Source organism: Pantherophis guttatus, chromosome 2, assembly GCF_059756535.1.
Source record: "Pantherophis guttatus breed Tessera chromosome 2, ASM5975653v1, whole genome shotgun sequence".
Lineage (NCBI taxonomy): Eukaryota > Metazoa > Chordata > Lepidosauria > Squamata > Colubridae > Pantherophis > Pantherophis guttatus.
This window is the reverse complement of record NC_142064.1, coordinates 78,075,516-78,099,981: the sequence shown is the minus strand read 5'-3', so window position 1 is coordinate 78,099,981 and position 24,466 is coordinate 78,075,516. Positions and strand designations below refer to the sequence as shown.

General features: G+C 37.4%; 1 protein-coding gene across 4 annotated transcripts in view; it reads right to left on the bottom strand.

The window, feature by feature from the left end:
* Positions 1 to 24,466, bottom strand: part of CNTLN (centlein) — a 200,038-nt gene that overhangs the window by 153,474 nt on the left and 22,098 nt on the right. For all 4 annotated transcript variants that reach the window (XR_015732281.1, XM_087886302.1, XM_034410493.3 and 1 more), the window contains exon 3: positions 9,079 to 9,163. Coding sequence is in view for 3 of the 4 variants with exons in the window: in XM_087886302.1 (XP_087742428.1) it covers positions 9,079 to 9,163 (85 nt within the window). In the remaining variant the exon portion in view is untranslated. The remainder of the gene's footprint in view (positions 1 to 9,078; positions 9,164 to 24,466) is intronic.

Genomic DNA, 24,466 nt, shown 5'->3' with positions numbered 1-24,466 from the left:
CTGGAGGAAAATGTCATCTAACCTCTTCATAACATTCTGTGGAAAAAAGGCAGAGTGACTGCACAGTAAAAATCTCTCCTGGAAGCATTTTATAAAAGTCTCTCCATTAACAATTGCCACAAAGAGATGTCTACAGCGAGAGCTTTTCAGCTTTTCAAGTTGTGTCACTCTGGAATCCAACACATAATTAAACAAGGTTTCCCAGTTGCTGAACAAGTGGCACACACTGTATAGGCTTTCATGCAGTCCCTCAAGATTTTTCTGCTAAGAATATGAAATATCCGACAAAAGGTTCTCCTCAGAGAAATATCATCTAAATCATGCTATTCTATAGAGATTTTGCCACTAATTTTTTCTGTATTTTCCAGAGTATTTGATGTAAGCAGATGTTGACTTACCTGAACGTCCTTTCTATGTGCGTTGCTGGACAATCCAAAGCGTGGGTTATTCTTCGTCTAAGGCTGCAACTTGTCATTTAAGAGTGTTAGGTGCAAGTCCTTTGTCCAAGCCGTCCTGTAAATATTCCAGAACCTCCGAGACGGACGCTCAAATTGGGTCGAGATGCACTCTCAAACACCAAGAACAGAATGATCTCCAGGTTGCGTTGTAAATACGGTTTGTAGATGCGCGTCTGGAAGTCTGAATGGTGTGTATTACCCACCCTGAGAGATTGTCCTTCCTCAGGAGGCTCCTCTCAAGTACCAGACGGTCAACTGGAGCCAATGAGGCTCTGGATGCAGAATGACCCTTGGCTGAGAGAGATCCTGTCCTGGGAAATCTGCCAAGGGCGGCCACAGACAGGCTCACCAGATCCATGTACCAGGGACGCCACAGCCAATGGGAGGCAACCAACATCTTGCGGATCACTCTCAGGATGAGTGGGAGGGGCGGGAAGGCATAGAGTAAGCCCCGAGGCCAAGTGCAGCGAAGAGCGTCGCATCATTTGGCCCCTGGACACGGAAACCGGGTGAAAAACCGTGGCAGCTGTGCATTCAGTGGGTGTGCAAAGAGGTTGAGAATTGGATGGCCAAATCTCCACGACAACTCCTGGAAGAGGGAAGGGTGGAGACCCCACTCCGACTGATCTATTTGAGTCCTGCTCAACCAATCCGCCCGGATATTGGTTGAGCCGGAGATATGCTCCGCTTTCAGGGAAAGTGTGTGTTTCTCCACCCAAGTTAGCATCCTTGTCGTCTCGTCCATGAGGAGCTTGGAGCGTGTTCCCCCTTCTTGCTTCACATGCAATTTCATGGTTACATTGTCTGTCAGAACTAGCACATACTGGCCTGCCACAGCTGAGTGAAAATGGCACAGGGCAAGGTGAACTGCCCGCAGCTCCAACCAGTTGTTAGCATTTTTTAAATCCTCCGGAGACCAACGACCCTGACTATGGCCGATTCAGAACTGTCCTCGGATCTGGAGCATACCTACAGTCCTTCCAAGGCCCAGAAACAGCCAAAGCATGTTTCCAAAGGTGCTTCAAAACGCACCAGACAACCTGCAGGCAGGACACGATCTTCTGTTCCTCATCCTTCGAAATGGGCTTCTGCAGATGACAAGGTCGCAGAGAAACGGCACAAGACCTTAGAGAGACACTTTGCCATGGCTCAGCAGAAGGCTCAGGCCACGGACTACAAATGGCTGCTTCTCAACCACCCACACATTATTCTGCCCAGTATCCAGTGGTTTTTATGGAGGTGTTCCAGACTACTGACTCAGGAGCTGATAACGCCCAAGAGCCAGCGGTTGGAGGTTCTCACAGAGATCCTGCAGTTGTGCCTTTGAGTTCAGGGGTTGGCATTCAGGTTTCACCTTCTCCGTGTCATCCCCCAACTGAAGCGACATTTACCCCGACCGCAGTGGGGCTCCGTCCTGGGGAGGGGCTACAACCAGCTTTGTCCCGCAACATTCAGGCCCTGGTCTCTCAAACTATTTCGAGGATTTTGACATCTGGAGATCACCAAGGGGTCCAGTGTCCTTCGTTGAGGCTACTTCGCAATCTCAGACCCAGACATATCTGGATCCACATTGTGAACTTTCTTATCGCCCGGATTCCATCCACAGTGAGGATTCCTTGTGGGATGACGATGACCATAGAGACATGGAGTTTCTGACGATGAGGGATTATTGCTGGATAGACCTTCATTCATGGATCTCTTCCGTCCCTCCCTCTTCAAGTCCTTACTCCACAAAGCCAAAGTAATGACTAACATGGGGGTCTCGGAGACACAGTCTACTAAACAAGGGGACTCTCATCCTCATGGTGATCTATTTAAACTGCCTAAAACGGAGCAGGAGTTTATTCCGTGCCCTGAACTTTTCACGGAAGTAATACAAAGACAGTGGTGCCAACCTGCCTCTATAGCGGCACCAAATGGACACAACAAAAAACTTTATTGTTCTGATCCAAGTCTTCAGGACTTGATCCAATTACCTACTGTTGATACACCTGTGGCCAGCTTGACTTCCTCCTCTGTCATTTCCAATGACATAATAGATGGATTGAGAATGGATGATAGGAAAGCTGAACTATCATTCTGCAAAACCCATCAAGCGGCTGCTTGGGCCATTAGGGCCGCAACATCAGTATCCTTCTTTAATAGGGCATCGCTGATATGGCTGCGCCAATTGCAAGAGCGTCTGCCACCTGAGGACATGTTTGGACATGGACTGTCATTATAATCAACTTTCTAATAAAAATGACAATGAAAATGCAACGTTCTAAAAATGAAAGTCAGTGTTGAAAAATCAGACTTTTTTTAAATACAGAGTTTAAAAAGGTCACAAAAATAAACATGGGAAGCATCTGGCAGAATATTATAGATTCACATCTGATTTGAGGATTTTTTTTGTTTGCCTTCTATGAAATATCTTTTGCTACATAAGCAAACTTGCAGCTGTATACCCCTAAAGCAAATCATGTTACAAATATGTCCAGAGATCCAAAAAGATTGGGAACCTATTATTTATTCATAACTAGGCAATTTTCTGAATAAGAAAATGAAAGACTAATTTTGTTTAGTTCCTCCTCCAAATGTCAGATGGAAGTGACAAGCAAGGAATGAATATTATAGAATATACAAAATTATTCTATACGTATACTATACATTTGATCCTGCTTAGTTTAGTAGTATGTTTTTTTTCTATAGTTTTAATATGATTCCTACTACTAATTGCAGTTATATAGCATCTGAATAGATCAAACTAATATACAATATGAAAACATTCCATAATACATATTTTGTAATATTTAACTTTTGAACTTGACATACTAGCTATTTGTGTATATTTCACATTGTCATTTTGAAAGTAAAGTTCAGCATATATATATATATATAGGCTTTAATTTATATGCCGCTCTTCTCCGGAGACTCAGGGCGGCTTACAATGCGTTATGCAATAGCCTTCATACTTTTGTATATTTATACAAAGTCAGCTTTTGCCCCCACAATCTGGGTCCTCATTTCACCTACCTTTGAAAGGATGGAAGGCTGAGTCAACCTTGAGCCTGGTGAGATTTGAACTTGCAGTAATTGCAAGCATTAGTTGTTAATAACAGTGCTTTAGTCCACTGTACCACAGGCTCTTCACCTATATTAATTTTTTTAAAAAATCAGAAAAATGTCTGATTCCAATGAAACAAAATTTTTGAAACCCAAACTGAACTACAGGTAGTCTTCAATCCCCCTTTAGTAATTGTCTTGCTAAGCAACCATTTGCAAATACGACAGCAATAAACGTTAGTAAACAAAACATTTTCCAACCAATGTGCATTCTTATGCACAAATTTAGGAACTTGATAACAATGCACTCCAAAGTGAGAGTAATGTTGGTGATGATAAGATAATTTTATCTAAATGACATGGGAATAACTACAAATCATTATAGTGTCTTTCTTTTTTTGTCACATGGTAACATTCAGCCACCATTTCACCAGAACCAATTCCGTTTGCTAAGTAAAACTACCTTTAATTGCATTGTAGTACTTGCCTGTGAGGTCAATTCAAAATACCAGAAGCTAATATTATTAAAATACTCAAGATGAGTTTATTCCAATAATTATGTACTCTCCCTGTACCTTCTGCAAATTTGGGTCCAATGTGGTACTAAAAACTTTTTGCCCTGTTTCTAGTCCTTACTAAGTGACAGCCAAACCATAAACTCCCTGCCTTGAATGAAAATTATTTCAAGGATAATTCAGCAATCCAAAGAAACCAAAAATGTCATATCTTTTTATTCTAATATTTAATTTAATTGGACCATGTAAAATAGAAAAAAGCCAATAAAATATTATTGTATTTCAACTAGTTACTCAATAGCTGATTACCAAGCAGCTATTTGTATGAATTAATCTGCCACTACCAAGCACTACTCTTACTGTCATTATAGATGTCTTGTTATGGCAACTAGTCAATACATACAGCAAGGCAGGTGTTTCTAATCATAACCATCATCAGGCGTCCTATGAATTACAGCAAGACACCCAAAGAAACAGTTATCAATTCCTTTTATGAGTTCATTGAGAACAGCCATTCTTTTTATTTTTATAGGAAACTATGCCTTTTAAAGTTACTTAACAGTAACTTTGTAATGTAACAATTGTAATCATTGGATATGCACTGACAAAGTTGTTTCTGCTTTATGAAAGGCAGTTTTCAGAAAACACGTGGATAGTAATGCAATTCTTATTGCTTTGGTAGGAATTCATCTCATATCTTCTCACATATTACTCAGGAAACAGTGGTTTGTTACTTTTTACCATTTATCTCACTAGGACATTAAACCGTCTGGGTTGACAAGCTGGCAACCTTATTAAGTGTCTTCCCTATCCACACTATCGCATACATTTTGCTTTTCAAAAGTAAGGGATGCACCAACTCGTCATAATCTATGACATCTTGCCATTTCCTTAAAGGTGAAATTATCTTCAGATACTAACAACTCATCTCTACACTTGCATTATCTTCTCAATATGTTGCATATCTCATCGAACTCTGGTATAGCAATAGTACAAAGTGACAAAGGCTAAAATTATCTATATGTATAATTACCAATTATAGAATTAAGAAACTGTTATTTATGTATAAGACTTTCATGGATATACTTTTTAATTTTCATATACATTAAAATCAAGGTAAGAGCTACTTTTAATATTTTTTTGAGTAGATCCTCTGCTGCATCCAAGTGGCTATGTTTAGCATTAACAGTTTTGGTTTTTTTTAAAAAAGATGAATACTGACAATGAAAAGTGGTCACATAAAAACTTCTAAGATAATGTTTAATTTCTTTAATGCAGTACTTTAAATCAAAATGTCTATGTGCATAGACTACTTGGTAATTGTTTATGAATAATCTAAAGCTGCTATCATAAAGCTCTTTGGGCCTTTATGTAAATCAAGTAAGAGAAATACTGTTCCAAACATGTATTCCCATCCTGACAATGATCTTCTAGGAATAACTGACTGAGAACAAGAAAATAAAGGGGGAAAACCCTCTCAAAACTCCCAATAGTGAGGCATAAATCAGCTCTCCACCAACCCAGGTTGATAAATCAACATAACTTTCACATAACATTTACATGTTGGACTGAATCCCAAATCCCATTCCATTCAAATAAAATTAGGTAGGCGATTCCTGTCAATTCTTCCTTTCATTTCTAGCCTGTACAGTAACACTAATATAACACTGTTCCTAATGCTCCACCAATCCATAGTTGCATCCAAGTTGTTACATATATGTTTAAAGTGATATGGATTTTAAATTGATAAATTTTAAACTATGGGCCAAATTTAATTATTTTAAATCTATTTTTTAATCGCACTTATGTATAAATGTTTTTTATTTTGGCTGTTCACCGCCCTGAGTCCGAAAGGAGAAGGGCGGTATAGAAATTCGAATAATAAATAAATAATAAATAAATAAATAAATAAAGTTATTTAAAAACTTATCTGAAAACATAATTCCTGACTGCCTGAAATTTTGAAACAACTGTATCAGATTAATATACTGGTCAGGAAAGTTGTACTGACATGACTCTCTGCTAGTTGTTCAATGATAAAAAATATTGTGCAATATAATAGATAAAATAATATTTATAATTAAAAGTTATAAAATGTATAATTATAATTAAAGACACAGAAGAATCTTGACAGACTTGATTCTGTGCCCTATCTAAAATGAAATTCAATGGTGAGAAAAGTAAGGTTCTACATTTAGGCAAGAAAAACCAAATGCACAGGTATAGCATAGTACCTGGATCAATAGTAGTAACTGCGAGAAGAATCTTGGAGTCCTAGTAGAAAATCACTTAAATATGAACCAGCAGTGTGATGCAGCTGCTAAAAAAGCCAATGCAATCCTATGCTGCATTAATAGAGGGACAGAATCAAGGTCACATGAAGTTTAATAGCATTTTATAATGCTGTGGTAAGACCATAGTTGGTAAGACCATACTTGGAATATTGCATCATTTTCTGCAGAAAGCAGAAAAGAGCAACAAAGACAATTAGGAGACTAAAAACTAAAACATATGAAGAACAGTTGCAGTAATTGGGGATGTCTAGTTTAATGAAAAGAAGGACATGATAGCAATGTTCCAATATCTAAGGGGCTGTCACAAAGAAGTGGGTGTCAACCTATTCTCCAAAGCACCTGAAGGAAAGACAAGACGCAATGGATGGAAACTAATCAAGGAAAGAAACAACTTAGAACTAAGGATAAATTTCTTGACAGTTAGAACAATTAACCAGTGGAAGGAGTTGTCTTTAGAAGCTGTGTGTTGCTCCATCACTGGAGGTTTTTAAGAAGCGATTGAACAGCCGTTTCTCTAGAATGGTATAACGTCTCCTGCTTGTGCAGGAGTTTGGACTATAAGACCTCCAAGGTGCGTTCCAACTCCGTTATTCTATTAAAGTAAAAGGCCATTGGTGTCCACAAGATGGGGTAACAGGCGAGCAAACAGTGACACATGTTTGACAATGCCATCATACAAATATCATGAATCGCTTGTCTCTGGTATCAAGATGCAAATATATAATAGCATTGGCATGATGAACATCACTGTGCATGAGCTGTAGCTTTGGCATCATTTCAGTTTGTTGTGGATGTCAATAAAAAGAGGCAATTTGGTGATAAATTAAGGGCTAGAGTTTAATCAGGTACTTTGAGATACTTTGTCCCAGATTTCTTCCTCCACACCCAAGTTACTGTTTCTGAAATAAGCTGTCAGCTGATTAATCACTGTTCTCTTTTATACTGCTTTCTATTGTCTCCTCAGTATCTTACACAACATTATTGTAAGATAAAATGGAGGAGGAATGGAGAATATTGGACCTATTTCCCTGACCAACCTAGAGTAAGGTAGAAAAAGAGGTGGTGGTGATAGCAGTAATAGTAGTAGTAGTAGTAGTAAAACATATGTTGAATAATGAAGCTATGATTATGATTGCCATTATGTTGGTATCAACTATGAGCACCCACATATATAGATTTTCTCCAGGAGGATCTGCTAACTTGATCTTTCAATGCTGTATCTACCTACTGCAATTTAGTCTATCTACCATGCAACTGGCTGTCTTCTTTTTCTTTCTCTAGCATTACAAACTTCTTAAGATAGCTACGTCTTTATACGTGTTGGGGAAAATGATAATTTGAATGTGTCATTTTCTCTATTACTGAAAACTCTGAATTGATTTATTCTTTGATCCATTTGTCTATAATTTTGGCTTGATATTCTCAAGAGTCTTCTCCAAAACCAAAGTTCAAAAGAGTCAATGTTCTAGCTTAAAATCCTCAAAATCCAATGTCTGCTTCTATAGAATGTTAAAGGGAAAACCATTGCTGCACAATTCTGATATTTATTGGCATAAATACATCACAGCATCTGAATATTTTTTCCAAGGTCTTCATCCGATCAAAATTCAGATGCTTGACATCTGGCTCATATTTCTGATGGTCATGAGATTCACTTTTGCAACCTTCTGACAACCAAAGTCACTGGGCAAGCCAGATTTACTTAACAACTATGTTGCTAATTTAACAACTGCAGTGATTCACTTAAAAACTGTGGCAAGAAACTGTTGTAAACTGAGGCAACTGTATCACTTAGCAATAGAAATTTTAATTTCAACTATGGCTGTAAGTCGAGGACTACCTATAGATTGTATAATGCAACAAGGAATACAGTGTTTACATGTTGCCCTATGGTGAGATGCGCGGCAAACAAATTTAATAAATAAATAAATAAAATCTGGAAATTAATGTACCAAAAAAAAGCTAGTTTTGTTTGATAAAAGAAATAGTGAATGATTACAAATTATACATAATAATGAAACTAAAGCTGATAGATTGGTGTGCCTTGGTAGAATGTGTTTTCCAAAAAATGAAAAATGAGTGCTTTTAAACTATGCAAATGCTGGGAGAAAAGTGATGGATAATATTGATATATGGGTTTTTTTGCTGAAAAAGGCAAAAATGATTCCATATAAGAATGTGTTTCTGCCCATGTATGGAACCTACATATAAGGTTGTACATAAATGCAGTAAGCTACATTTGCCAGGGCAAAAGATAAGATGAACAGTATAAATTAGATTTAGCTGTATTCCATTTCTCTTATTGCACAGATAGAGTTGTCTTCTGCTTGTGCCTGCTGCAAAAAAGTTGGAGGTTAAAGCATTTGTTCAGATGAAAGAAGTAATGGAATAGGAGGTAAAAAGAAAAAAGTCTGATTGCTCCAAGATGAACACAAATGTTTACCATCTTATAGAATTAGACCAATTAAGTAATTGATTACAGAAAATAACTTATATCTTGACTGGATAAATTTGGTCAGTTTATTAGCAAATCAGATCTTACTGAAGAAATAATAAAATATAAAATTGTAATATCATGAAACCAAGTCCCTCCACACTCCATTTTGATTCTAGAAAATTAGCAGTAACTAATAATATTCAGAAAACTGGATCAAACCTGAAACCTCAAGTAGCTATATACATATCAGAAAACAGAATGTATTTAACACAGTTTCAAGGAAATTAGAGCAACAATATTGTCACCTTTAGTTTAAATAAAATACTAACCTGCTCCAGTGTCTGAATTTTGTTGTCTTTAACTTGCAAAATCTCCAAAACCTTCCTGTCCTTGAGTTCAGCCTTCTGCTTTTCTCTAAAAACAAAAATATATTGACACTTATTAGTCATAATTTGCTGCTAATCATTTGAATTTTTCATGTCCCAATAATGAATGTCATTTTAGAGCATGGAAAATTAAATTATCTGTGGCTGACAGCCTTGCAGAATTAATCATGGAACATATGGCAAGTGACAGCAAATTTTATCTGCAAACAATGAAGACAACTTTATTCTAAATGATGTAGTGTTTATGAAAGCAAAACTAGATATGCTTACTTACAAGATATGTGGTATATCTTCCAGATTAAGTATTTCTGAAGAATCCTTCCCTTCCTGCTTTTACATTATTGATATCAAAGAAATCCTATTTTCATGTTGGCAATACAGTAAGAGTAGCATATTAACAAACATCATTATTTTCCCTTTGGTATACTGAAAAGATATAGCATATTTAAAAGATCAACAACTGTTTAGAAACTGGGTAGGGAGATTTTGTTCCAAATGATTCTTACTCTGTATATCCTCAATCAAGTTCCAGATGTGGCAAAAATAAAAACCAGTGTGCCATAATTTATACTAAAATAAATAAATAAATGCAGCAGTAGAAAGGAAAAACAAATAGTGCTAATTACAAAGCAACACTTATCAGGTTTGCTACATTATTTATATTGTTCAGTTCCTGCACAAATCAGAAAATTCAGTATTATTAACATTATACAATTGTACACTGCTGGATTTTTGTTTTAATGATTACCATATTTTTTTGGACTATAAAACACTCCGGACTATAAAACGCTCTGGATTATAAAACGCACCTAGCTTTTGGGGAGGAAAACAAGAAAAAAAAATCTGCCTCTGCCTCCCAGCATTCATACAGTATTTGTTCTGTCCCCGTCTCACACACGCACACAAACAGTCAGCCAAGGGTTAAATAAAACTTGCAGACAATAAATTCCTTCAATAACGGGATTGGCAGCAATTCAGTAGCTGCTTGCCAAGAACTTTACTCACAGAGGGAGGTGTTCTTCCTCCGTCAGATAAACCAAAACAAATACACAAAGCCACAGAATTGTCAAGTCCAGTCCGTATTAAATCCAAGGCAGGCAGATAACGTAGTTTCAGAGATACAATGCAACTCGCTAATTGTTTAGTTTTGTCCCTCACAGAGCCTGAATGGCCACCACACCCCCTTTTATCCCCTGTGGGGTGTGGTCCAGTGACTCAGCTTAATCTCTGGCATGCCTCCTTTTCTGCTGCGTGCGCTTGTCTCTCCAACGCTGGCGTGGATCCAGCCAAGACTTATCTCCGTCACTGTCCGACTGCGACTGCTCGGCGAAACCTGGTTCCTGGCCAATCTCTTCTCCTTTGGGAGACACCTGAGGCATTGCCAGAGAGGAGGGTCCTGGAGACGGAGGCCTAGCCAACTCCTCTCCTTCACTTTCGGAGCCTTCTCCCTCCGATAAGACGGGCTCAGGGGTCGGAGTCACAACACTATTCATCTGGCCCATTTGGTGCGTCCCATTCACCGCAGCCCATTCAGCGATGCCTGTTTGCTGCTGCCCGTTTACTGCCTGTCAGGATTCTGACCAGTGCCCTAACGCAATTAAGAGTCTGAAGCCATCTGGCAATAGAAATCCAGTATTTTATTAGGAGCACCATGTCAGCATTACCTAGGTGAAGCCAACTATGACTTCACCTCCCTTCCTTCATGCCTTGCCTCTGACCCTGTTGTGTGTCACCCAGTCACATTCCCCAACAAGGTAGTTTCGTGGGTTGTAGAAGTCACTCCCTTCTAGGCATTGCTGGTATCCACAGAGATGGCCTTGACTTGCTCAGCCACAATGCATATTGTTATGACTGAGGAATAAATTTCTTGGTGCAGCTGCACGACGCGATTTCCCATCCCCCTGTCTATGGCAACTCAGGAGCAGGGCAGGAAATCTTCATAAATTGACATTCGGCCTCCCTCACTTCCTGAAGGCGACCTATGCAGAGCAAAAACAATTTGAGTACAGGTATATCATTTACGGGTGAGATTCCCCCCCAGGTTTGGTTGGGTTCTTTTCATGGAATCTAGCTAGGAGATGGTCAGCTTGGATGTTTCTGCTCTTTACCCAGGATGCCTCTGATAGAGGGTAGTCCCTCCACTTGATTAGGATTGGAGTTGCCCCCTGTGCCACCTAGAGTCGAAGATGCATTGCACCTCATAATGGGTTTGGCCCATTATGAGCACTGGATCCAGGGACTCACAGAGTGGTGGTCTCAGGGTTGACGCAACCACAGGCTTTAACAGGCTGCTATGGAACATTGGGTGTATATTCTCCCAGTAGCCGGAGCAGCCCCAGTTGCCCTGTGACCGGGTTGATGATTTTTACTATGGGGAATGGCTCCATGAACTTAGGTCCCAGCTTCTTGCTGGGAAGCTTTAGCCTTAAGTGCCACCTTAGCTAGCACTTTCTTGACATTTTCCCCCGACGCTTTCAGTATCAACATCCAATCAGTCAAACTGACTGAGGAGGGGGGTTCCCTTGGGTATTATGGCATTGGGACAAAGTCCATACTGCTTACTACCTTGAAAGGTTAACCCTGTGCTAGTGTGAACAGCATTATTGTAAGCAACCTCTGTGAATTGGAGAAGGTCAGCCAAATTGGACCGCTGGTAGTTCACATAGCACCTCAAGTACTGTTCTACCATGGAGTTCAATCAGATGGAACACCAAGCTAAGGCCCTGTGATAATCCAATGGACGAGCTCCCTCCAGAACTTAGTCGTGAATTGGACTCCTCTGTTCAAGATGATTCTGCGCAGTACTCCATACAGGTGGTAGATGTGCTTCAGGAAGAGTTTGGCTAGTTGGTGGGCTGAGCGTAGTCCACTGCTGGGTATGAACTGTGCCTGCTTGGAGAATAAGTCAATCACAGTCCAGATCACTGTATTCCCCCTGCTCTTTGGCAATTCAACTATAAAGTCCATTGCAATCTCCTCCCATGGTTTTGTTGGCTCTGCCACCTGTTGGAGCAGTCGGGGGGGGGTGTCTTCCAGGTCTCCTTTTCATGGTGGCACAGATGGTGCAGCTTTTTACATAGCCGTCTAAGTCTTTCTTTGTGCCAGGCCACCAGAAGCATTCTGGCTGAGCAAGTCAACGCCATAATAACTATCCCCTTTATCCGTTTTAAACTTTCTTACATCAACTCACTGTTTTTCCAAAAGATTTTAGTCTTCAAAATATTTTTTTCTTTACAGAGTCCTTTATAATCCAGAAAAAATATTAATTCACAAATTAAATTGTTATTCTACTGCTCAGACAGACAGTTCTTTGGTTATAAATTAATTACTTATGAAAGCGGTGAAGAAATAAGACTCATGCAAATGTTACATCCATAAAGGCTGCATTATGGTTATGAGTTTGATTTGAATCATTTGACTTCATGGTGAAGTGGAGTTTAACTAGAAGTTATCCTTGTTACTAGTCTCTGGAATCAAAAGATGCAGAGCCTGGAGTATTACTAAGCCTCCCTCCTCCCACCACCCCAAAAAAGACTGATCCAGGGACTCAATCTCTGTGGGTTTCTTTTTATTTTCAAGCTCAATTTTGCACGTATACCCATGATACAGGGAGATGAAACCAAAAAGAGAACAGTATGGGGAAAGTTTTCTCTATCTCTCTTTCTGTATCAAATATCAAGATAAGTCTTCTCTTAAAAATGGATATTGTGACTAAAAATTACAGGTAAATCTGCTACAGCAACATTTAATGCTTTAAAATCCATATGATAAGCATCTCACCATTTGTGGCAGTGAATTCCTTAATAGACAAGTCAATTTTAGTACTACCATGAGACCCTATTCAAGTGAGAGAAAAGAGGTATTTGCTGGCATTCCTCTAGCCCATATTTTACATCTTTGTAATGCTGAAATGTCTAGTGTGAGTTAATCCAATTAAAGATTAAAGTTGAGTGAAAGAATGCATACTGTGTTAATATCCAAAGTACAGTAATTATAACATGAAATGATATAATAAACAGAGTTAAATTTTCTATTAGAGTTATTTATGTCGTGTTTAAAACTTCCCTTACATGTTACATAATTAGAATTTTAAGAATATAATTTCTTACTTAGATTCTGTTTAACAAAGGAAGATTTATTTTGTTCTGGATGAACTGAACATAAATTTTTCTTTTATGTTGCAGGTAACAGATGTAAAACAAATCCTAAATGCACATGGAAAATGGAATCAGTTAACACTATAACACATAATAGCCATCTAAATCTTACCACCAAATTTGCATATAGTGTATGTGAACAAAGGCCTTTAGCATAAATTAAAATCTGGTACAGAATTTTATCAGCATCTCCTCCTGGTGGCGTAGGATAACTTCCAACACTCATTACAGGGAGGCTCCCAAAAGGGATGCAAAATAATATTGTTCTGTGCTTCAAGCTTGTAAAATACCATTGAACCCACAGCTTCATTTTAAGTATGATAAACAGAAAAAGAGGGGGGAAAGCAGATTTAAGGCTTGGTTTTAAAGGTAAATTGCATTGTTGGAAAATTGTGGTTGATTCAATTAATATACGCTACGCATGCCTATCACACATTAAAAAGTGTTTACCCAAATCAGAAAAAATATATGCATGCACTGTCAAAGAGTTGATGATGATCAATGACTGAGACAAACTCCAGTTTAGCTAATTAGAACCACTGATGAGCAATAATGATGTGCGTTAAGAATATTTGCAGACTTCTTTAGGATGAAAAATGGAGTGAAGAGAGGCTGTCAATTTATACAAGCTTAAGCTCCAATCACTTTTCCCATAAGTACCGCCTATTTTAAATGTTTAACAGAGCTGTATTTAATCCATGGATTTTTCACAGTCACTTTTCAACAGCTACTGATACCTAAAAAAAACAAAAAAAATCAAGAAATTATTCTAAACCATTAAGTAACCATTTTCTTTTGCATATGGCCCACACTATATATTATACAACATGACAGAATCATATTTTCTGGGATTTGGCCCATTTTTAATGAGTTGTCAAAAATGAAATATTGGAGATGATGAGGAAGCATTTAACAATGAATTAGATGAGAAAACAGAACCTGACGATTCTAATACACCACAAATATTTTCAAAGGTATTTTGCACTCCTAACATATTATCATTCCTGTAATAAATATGCAAAGCAATAGTGTTGAAAAGAAATTATGAATATAAGCATAAATTGGGGTCTGTGGTAAAAATCTATTAAATTTCTTTTTACACAAAGCATCATGAACCAAGACAAAAATTGCATTATATCAGCTTCAAATAGCCACAGTTTAACTGGTCAGTGATGGCAGTAGTGATGGCAATCCAATGAGGTCCCTGTGTGGATATATCTTTTACTTTTTATCAAAATCTTGCTCTGAGAAAAGAAGTTACATTTTGAACTGGTATATAAGTTTAGGATTTAATTCTAATGAAATAAGTGTATGAAACAAAAAAATCTGATCTTGAACAATCCCTAAATATAAATTGGCTAAGCCTATAGAAGCCAAGAAGCTACCTCATGCCAAGCCAGATCAGTGGTCCATCTTTCTTATTTCTGCTGACAACAGTAAGATTTTTCAGACAAAGTTTCACAGCTCTGTCTGGAGATGACAAACGCCGAACCTGGTTCTTCTGCATTCAAAGCTTATATTTTACACTGATTATAGTATCAGAGGAAACATCACTAGTATAATTTCATCTGTATGAGAATATAAAAGAATCAGATCTGGCACTTCATCACAGGTCAATGAAGGAGGAGGAGTTTGTCAAGAAGAAATCAAAAGCAGGTGTTTGCAGATTCTGATGGTTTCATAAAAAGGGCGCCTGGAATATCACCATGCATGTATAAGAGGTGGATAGAAGCATCACTAGTTTTTCAAATGGATAGCTCCTTTCTTTTTGTGTATGGTTTTGACAGATTTGTTAACCAAGTAACTGATGTTTATAAAACAATGTATTTGAGACAAACGTTAATTATTTCTATTTCTATTCCCAAAGAAACAGGAACATTAGTAGGAACAGGAGGGAAATAAGCTCTTAAAAACTTTTGATATTTTGAATATACTCTTTTAGAAGAAACAAAGGTAAAATACAGAAGCCTATAAACTACTATAGAGTAAAATACCCTGTTGTAAGGAAGACCCGTTATCGACGTATATTTATTCTCTTCCAAACCCCCCCTTTTTTTCCCCTACACATACAAAGAGATCTGTGCACTCACAATAGCATTTTTCACTTCAATAAGATATAATTACAAATTTTAAATGTATTAATTTAAGAGAAGTGCACATCAGTCTTCACGAATGCCAGAGATTTTAACTATCCCTCTCTCAAGTACAAGGTCCAGACAAGCTTCAGGCTAACTCATAATGGAGAATTGGTATGCTACCTTAGTGTAGTACATGAACCCAGCCAATGTAGTTTGCAAAACATAAGCTATGGCTATCTGTGGAAATCATGCCATTTCATGGTCAAAAAGCCATGCTAACATCATATTAGAACTGAATAACTGAATTATAGAAACTGTGTATTTCCTTAGGATTTCAAAAGTAATATAAGACATGGTGGCAGAGGTGATGCTTTGCTTCTGTATAAGACTTTCTGTACCTGGAAAACAAGGCTGAGTTTCATTTAGCATTTTCTAAAATGAAAGGATCTAACTATGTTCTCCCATCCCACACTTGTAAATATCTATGATAGGAGATCTTCTGCTACACCAGAATACTCTAGCTTCTCAGCTAATGAATCTTAAGCATAAAATTTCACTTTAAAAATCTTGCAAGAATTTGAAAAATAAATGTTTTTAAAAATGCAAAGATTGATACTGTTAATTTCACTAAATATAACTGATATTGAGACACAGATACACACAGATACACACAGATACACACACACACACATTTGTGCCTAAATATTTAAAAGAAATATTATTTCTTTTAATATGGCTAATGTTTTAATGAGATATGGTGACTACAAATTATGTTTTTACTTTGTAATAAAATAAAACATTTGGTTACACAATTATAAGCTTGCTCTACATTATATATTTCACCACATATTGTTTTATGTATAGCAGCAAGGAGGCTTAATTGAAGAAAACTGGTTGTCTTTTTACACTTACTGTAGAAGCCAAATGTCTAAAATTATGGTTTTACAGCTATGCATGTTTTATATTGTAGAGATTATGGTTTCAATTACTAGCATGAATACTTTAAGCATCATATTTTCTTCTTAATTTGGAAAGCACTTTCTCATATAAAATACACAAGTTTCTTACAGTGTTCAAAAGATCAGTGCTTCAGAACAGACTGTTTTAACATCTGCACATCACCAGGGTTTCCCCCAAGGATTTTTAAATGATGCCTGCTTGTGCTGAATAAAATGCTAACTTGCACCTTGCATTTCAAACTGTGTCCTGAGCAGCCATCCAGTTGGTACAACACCAGCTGAATTCCCACAGGCCACTGCTCAGTTAGGCTTGACTGCAATTATCATGTCAATATTTTGTGCTCCGATATGCAGATATGAACACATACAAGCTGCGTAATATTTCCTTCTCCATGGAATGTTGACTTATGTTCAATGTTCTGAAAATTTTTAATGAAAAAGGGTTTTAAACGTTCATCAATTTTGAACTATCACAATTCTTTGACCTTAGATGCAATGCCATGTTTTTCTATTCAGGGTACTAAGCAGTGACTATATGATGTGACCAAAACACATATTTTATAATCTATATTAAGATGTACTTACATACAACATTTTGGAAAGTAAAAAAGTAGGTATTTATTATTATTAGATTTACTAAGATTCATGTCCTCTAGTTTAATCCCATATTTTAATCCAGTGACAATATGGTAATCAGTCTGTATGACAGTGTGCTATATATGTTGATTAACTGAAGAAGAAATTTGATACATGACAAACTCGTATTGATTAAATTACTCCATGTACAGCAGCCTAATCAATGAGCATTGCTAAATGATTTAATACAAATAGATTCATTTGATATGCTGCCAGAAGATCTGAAATAATTCATGTAAAATTTAAATTCTGTCCTGTCATTGTATTCTGCTCCTCTCCTGCCTCAAAAAAATGCAGTTTGTTCAGATCACATAACACCCGGCCTCATCTAAAAAGAAAGAGCGAATTGCACTCTTTACTCAGTCTTCATAAGGCTAAATCGTTTCTAGACCTTACTAGACATAATCCAACTTCCCTAGAGAATAGGACATTTAAAACTAACAAAGATCTTCTGCTCATGAATATAAACATTCAGTTGCAAAACAGGCAGTTATTCACATACTGAAAATCCAGTATACCGAGTACTTTGAAGAGATTGTTTGGTTTTTCCTTGTGCTTAAACTTGACTACAAACTTATCTTTCATAAGTTACTATGAAATGAAAACAACATTCTTGAAATACACATGCCTGAAGGAAGTCTATGGATAATATTATAAATAAGTAAGTAAATAAATAAACAAGCAAACAGGATTAAAAATGTTAATGCTATAAACTACTGTAAAAAAAACTGTTTCATTATCATTATGTTTTGTTAAGGCTATTTTCCTAATATTTAAGTGAACATAATGCATCTTACCATCTTCAAATTTTTTCACCTCATAATTAAGGAACACTTTCCATTCTACTTTAATAGCTATTAGTTGATATACCGTATTTTCCGGCGTATAAGACGACTTTTTAACACATGAAAATCTTCTCAAAAGTCGGGGGTCGTCTTATATGCCGGGTGTCGTTCTCCTGTAACCAGGCAGACCAGCCCGAAAGGCTCTGACGAGCCTTAAATGGTTCTGGCGATCCAAGCTCTGACGATCCCAGCTGAGTTACCTGCTAATCAGGCAACTCAGCTTGGATCGCCAGAGCCATGTAAAAGGAAAAAACTTTTTTCCTTTTACTTGGCTCTGGCGATCCAAGCTCTGAAGATCCCAGCTGAGTTGTCTGCTAATCAGGCAACTCAGCTGGGATCGCCAGAGCCATGTAAAAGGAAAAAAAGTTTTTTTCTTTTACATGGCTCTGGCGATCCAAACTCTGACGATCCCAGCTGAGTTGCCTGCTAATCAGGCAACTCAGCTTGGATCGCCAGAGCCATGTAAAAGAAAAAAACTTTTTCCCCTCCAGCTTGCTTACCTTAGCTGCTAGTTGCAACACTTGCCTTGCTTCGCTTGCCTGCAATCCATTCCATCAGCAAGCAACTCCCTGCCTGCAATCAAGCAGGCAGGGAGTTGTGGACTTCAACTCCCAGAATTCCTCAGCCAGCAAAACAAAGCTGGCTGAGGAATTCTGGGAGTTGAAGTCTACAAGTCTTAAAGTTGCCAAGGTTGGAGACCCCTGTTCTATTGGGTAAGTTTTCTTCCCCTTTGGAAGCTTTAAAAAAAATAGTTAATTGGGGGGTTTTTTAGTTGTTCTTTTTTAGACCTAGCCATTTAAAGTTTAGGAAGTTTTAAATTTAGCTGTCATATAAAAATAAAATAAAATAAAATAATATTTGTGCAGCTTTCTGAGATTTAGTGTGTTTCTGTAGTGTTTCACTCTAACTACACAAACACACAAAATCTCACAAAGCTGTATGTGGAATTTTGTGTGTGTAAAGTGTGAAAGTTGTTTTTTTGGGCTTTTTGTGGCTGTATGAGGTTTCTGCTTGTTGCAGGGGCCATTTTGGGTCTAGCACAGCTGCTTTTACATTGTGGGTGAGCCAGTTGTGTTGTGTTGTGTGTATGTGTAAAGTGTGAAAGTTGTTTTTTTTTGGGCTTTTTGTGGCTGTGTGAGGTTCCTGCTTGTTGCAGGGACCATTTTGGGTCTAGCACAGCTGCTTTTACATTGTGGGTGAGCCAGTTGATGTTTTTTAATTTTTATTTGGTGTGCGTTGGAAGAGGGGTAGTCTTATACAGCGAGTATAGCCCAAACCCTATATTTTAACAGGAAAAGTCGGGGGTCGTCTTATACGCCCAGTCGTCTTATACCCCGGAAAATACGGTAAATATCTCAAACACAAATGAAAATCCAGTTAACCAAGAAAAAAATCTTGTTATTATTTAATCAATCACCTCCATTGCACTGTTCCCGCACTGAGATCCCAAGCTGACTGACATCTTTAGGCCCTTATGAAAAGATAGAAGGGTTGGAGCCAAACCTTCCAGAGAGCAGGAGCAACAGCAGAGAAGGTCCTCCTCCTGGACCCAGCCAGTCAGAATAATCAGGCTGACGAGACCCACAGCATGCCTCCACTGCCAGCATGAGAGGTACAGGTCAATCCCACTGTGGTGGGAAGGTCCCTCAAGTAACCTGGACCCATGTCATGAAGGTCTTCAAAGGTTATCACCAACATCTTGAATTGCACCCGGAAGCAGACTGGTAACCAATGCGGTTCATGGAGCAGTGGTGTTACAGGGACCATTTTTGCCTCCCCCCCAACTAGCCACACTGCTGCACTCTGCATCAGCTGTAGCTTCCAAATGCTTTTCAAGAGTAGCCCCATGTAGAGAGCATTACAGTAGTCCAGTCATGAGATGACTAGGGATTGAATGAAAACAAAGGTTGTGGCTGTTGCAGTGCTACTGGGTGCTACTGCAGTTATATGATTTTCATACGATCTTCATTTTCAACATTCTATGCTAATTTCTATACCTCCACACATTCTTTCCAGCTTGCACTCCCTCACCTGCGCAGCATCTCTTTATTCTAGCCATTATCTGCAGGATGAAGGCCTCTTCTGCATTTTTCCAACCAATACGATCTTGAGCTTTCTTTTGCCAATTGGGCCCACAATACTTGCTGATGTCATCAATTCATCTTGCTTTAGGTCTTTTGTGGACACTTTTTATCAAGTGGAATCCATTCTATATCTGTCTTAGTCCACCTGCCTGTCTTGATGATATTGTATACTTTCTACTGTTCTCTAATCCATGTGCAGGTCTTTCTATCTTGTCTTGGGATGCTGAGCATGTATCTTTCCATGGTTCTTTGCCCCATGCGTAGCTTTTGTATCGATTGTTAGGTTAGTGTTCAAGTTTTGCTGCCATATGTTAGAACACGTAGCATACAGTGATCTTTTCAGGCATAGGAAGAAAATTATGCCTAGCTTGCCAAATGTCTGCCAACCACATTTAACACGCCGTTCAGTTTTCTTCATTGTATCAACTTCCATTGAGATCCATTGGAAAAGGTATATATAGTGGTCTACTAAATCTAATTCTTCTCCTGATATAATTTTTTTCTGTCTTTGGTGAATTTATTAAACATAAATTCATATCTCTTGCACATTCCCATGCATCCCAAGGCACCTTCCCAACCTGTGGCACCTCTCATACACCCCAATGCATTCTTCTGGACTCACGCTGCCCCCCCCCCGTGGCCCTCACTCGATTCACATGGCACCTCTTACATGCCTTTGTGACCCACACACAAACCTCTTTACTTGCATTGCTATCTGGGTGTCCTATCTGACCAAAGCAGTACCTCTCGTGCGTCCAAACACCCTTCCAAATCTATGGCAGCATCTCTGGCACATCCCCACAAACATCACTGGCATAATCCCACAAACTCTTCACAATATATATAAAACTTCTCACACACACCCACATACCATTACTGACCAGCAACCCCATTTACAGTATTGCTGCCTCATCAATCAAATAGCAACCACAAAGAAACTCAATGGCAGGAAGTTGGAAGTCACTCCTGCTCCACTGTTTTTTTACTCATACACGGGCATTATGTTTCTCTGTTTAGGTAAAGAAATATCTCTGAAATGATAACACAATACAGCATAGGTTGTCTAGTTTTTTTTCTCTTTCTGTGATGGAATGGGAGCAACCGTTTGTATAGGAAGAGGGAAATCTACAAGACTACCACCAATTTATATGCACGCCACTGGGACGAGTAACCCATACATAGGTAAAATACACTTTTGCCTCAAAAGAGCATCTATCTCTTCCACAACCATGCCAAACTAGAAGTAGTAAAGGATATATATTATCCTTTTTAACGTGATCTACAAAAACGTGTAAAGCTAGCAGAGGCCAACTGGTTAGTCGTGCTTGAGACAGGATATGCAAGTATTAATTTTTTTGGAATTTGTAATTTGTAACACTGTATTCACATTTCCCAAATGATTCTGTGGTATTTGTAGCAGATTATCCCCAATAATTTGTGCAAACATGTGTACATTTCTCACAAGAGAAGGAGAATTTAGCTTGGTCCTATTTCTCTTTTTAATAAGAGAAAGGAATTTAGGAAGGACTTGCCCTAATTGATCAGACTGCAAAAAGAAATGGCGGGAGACTTTCAGATATGCAAGATTCTGTTATTATAACCTTATGATAAAGTAGAACGGTCGTTGACTTACCTGAATGTCCCTTCTCAGCACGCTGCTGGAGAATTAACTCATCTGGTGATGTTTCCTGTCTGATTTACCTGGAAGGGCTGACAACAGTTTAACAAGTCTGAAAGTACAAATCTACCACTGTCTCTTTTTAAAGCCTGATCAATTAGGGCAGCTCCTTCCTAAGTTTCTTACTCTGACCAATAAGCAATTGCTAATGTTAAATGGCCACCTTGGAATTTTTTGTTCCTTTGAAATTTTATATTGTAATAATATAATTTTAATTTTTTAAATCATAAATGAATTTTAATATTCAAATATTAATTTTATATGCTGTTTTATACATCAGTTATACTGTACACTGCCCCTCGAGAGAAATTGGTACTCTAGAAACATGAAATATACAAAAATTAAATATTCATGCTTCCATATGATCTGAAATGTTTTCTGAATTATTCCAAAACACTGCATAATATCTAATTTTCTCAAAAAAAATGGATTTTTTTTTTAAAAAAAATTCTATTTTGTGGGTCCATGGTTCTTTAATAGAGTAAATGCTGGAATTTGTGATATGAAAAGTTGAAAATGTCTATGCCTTAGCAGTTATTACTCTGCCCATTCATAGATTTAGCAATGGAAACTTTTTTTAAGAAACGTCTACCATAGCTGGAATAGAGATTTTGTCTCCCACGCTCATGTCAATTAGTCATCTGAAAAAGACGATTTCCCAAATGGTGAAGTTAATTTCAAATCTGTATGTTGTTAGGTCTCATCTTCTAGAAGCAATTTTTGTATTACAGAAATGTCTCCAGCTTTTTTTTTGTTAAATAAAAGTGTTCAGAATTAATTATTAAATATTTATTTGTACTTAACTGCTGAAAAAAGTTTCAAAGGCAAATGAGATAGAAACAGAATACTGTTCTGTTTGTTACATAATTCAAAGATCAATGGTATTTAAAGTAGTTGGAAAGTATACAAGCACGGGTATATAGTGGCTTGTTTAAAAATACCTAGAGGGTTTAGCATATTCCCAAAGGCTTTTCTTATTTGCACACTAAAGATATTTTTTGTTTGTACCTGAAAATTAACAAAGAATGTAGCTTCAGCAACGAAAGCTGAAAAGTGTGATCTGTTCTGTGTATCTCGCGAATAACATTACATGCAATAATGATCCTGTTTCATTTTGAAATTTTTAGGGCAGTTCAGTCCCAGTCTGGGAACATAAAAGTATTCTGAATAGGAAAAGTTACTTTTCTTTGTGTGATATTAAGCAGCCTGACATCAAACCAGTACAAAGGTATATGTTCCCAAAAGATTCTAAGTACCACACCTTAATTATAATCTCTCAGATAAAAAGATACTTTAAAAGTACTGCAAATAAAAGTGCATTGCAGCATTAATTGATTTAACAACATGATTAGACTAAGTGACTGTATTCATCAAATATTTCTCTTTAAAGTTTCTTAGCTCTGCATATTTACAGTAATAAACAATTAAGAGCACTACTGGGACAGAGTTTTTAACTGTCAACTTATATATCAGTCCAGGCATTATACAGTGGGATATATTTCTTCTTTGCTCTTCCATTTCCCTTAACATCACATTTGCAATATAAAAGTTACAAAGTTCAAACTAAAAAAATATATAAAACCAATAAAAAGAAAAGATATAGTTCACTATAATGCTACAGATGCAAATAGTAGAATACTTATATAAAAACTATATATAATTTATATAAAAAACTATGTATAATTTAAAAATCATACAAAACTTTTATGATCAATAGATTAACAAGGTGTACACTGAATTATATATTGGTGGCATCCTAAGGATTAAAAGAGTAATTTCCTCCATAAAACAAAAGCAGCCAAAAGAAATAATGTCTCTATATGTGGTGGGGGGGGGGCAGGAGGCGGAGTTACTTGAGGAAGATGTTAGGGTTCTAGTCCCACAATAGGAAGCAAATTAAATTGTTCTCAAAACAAACAAAATCGCTATTAGCAAAGGCTTATGAAGGGTAGGCACAAGTTGCTGTAAAAAGGACATCAGACAAATAGTCTCAGGTTCAGCTGGAATGCAGTTGCATGTTAATTCTGCAAAAAGGATACAAAACTGAAGTGAGAAAACATTAAAGTAAGCTAAAGAAAAAGTTCCACAGTGTGTTGAGCAAGTATTAAATAGATCATTTCCTGGCATAAAATATTTCTTATTCATATTTTGCCAGTATCAAGGACCTACCGTATTTTCCGGACTATAAGATGCACTTTTTTGTCTCCCAAAAGAGGGTGAATATGTCTGTGTGTCTTATAGACCAAATATTGCTGAAGCTCCGCCCACCCACTAGCCCTTTTTTTGCCTCCGCATGCCCCATTTTCGGGCCTTTTTACGTCCTTTTTCAGGCCTTTTTGTTAGCCCATTTTCAGGGTTTTTTTCAACCCGTTTTTGATTCTTTTTTCAGACCATTTTCAAGGCTTTTTGGCCCCTTTTCGGGGCTTTTTTCAGCCTGTTTTTCAGCTTTTTCGGCCCATTTTTTCAGCCCATTTTTGAGGCTTTTTTTGGCCCGTGTTCAAGGCTTTTTTTGGCCAATTTTTTCAGAAAAAATGAAAATTTATTTTTATTTTATTTATTAGATTTGTGTGCCACCCATACTGTCTTGCGGTGGTTTATAAACAAACATAGCAAGCTACTTCAAACAGCTCTCTTAGAAATAAAAGTTTGTTAAATGTTTGTATCTACATACAATATGTGAGAATCAAACATCATCTTAGAAATGGATTTAGCTTTATGGCAACAGATAGATTCTTGCCAGTTTTGGTTTGAAAGAAGCTTAATATGGCTTTTGTGCAGTTATTAATTTTATTAAAAATACTGTATTTTCCGGCGTATAAGACGACTGGGCATATAAGACGACCCCCAACTTTTCCTGTTAAAATATAGGGTTTGGGCTATACTCGCCATATAAG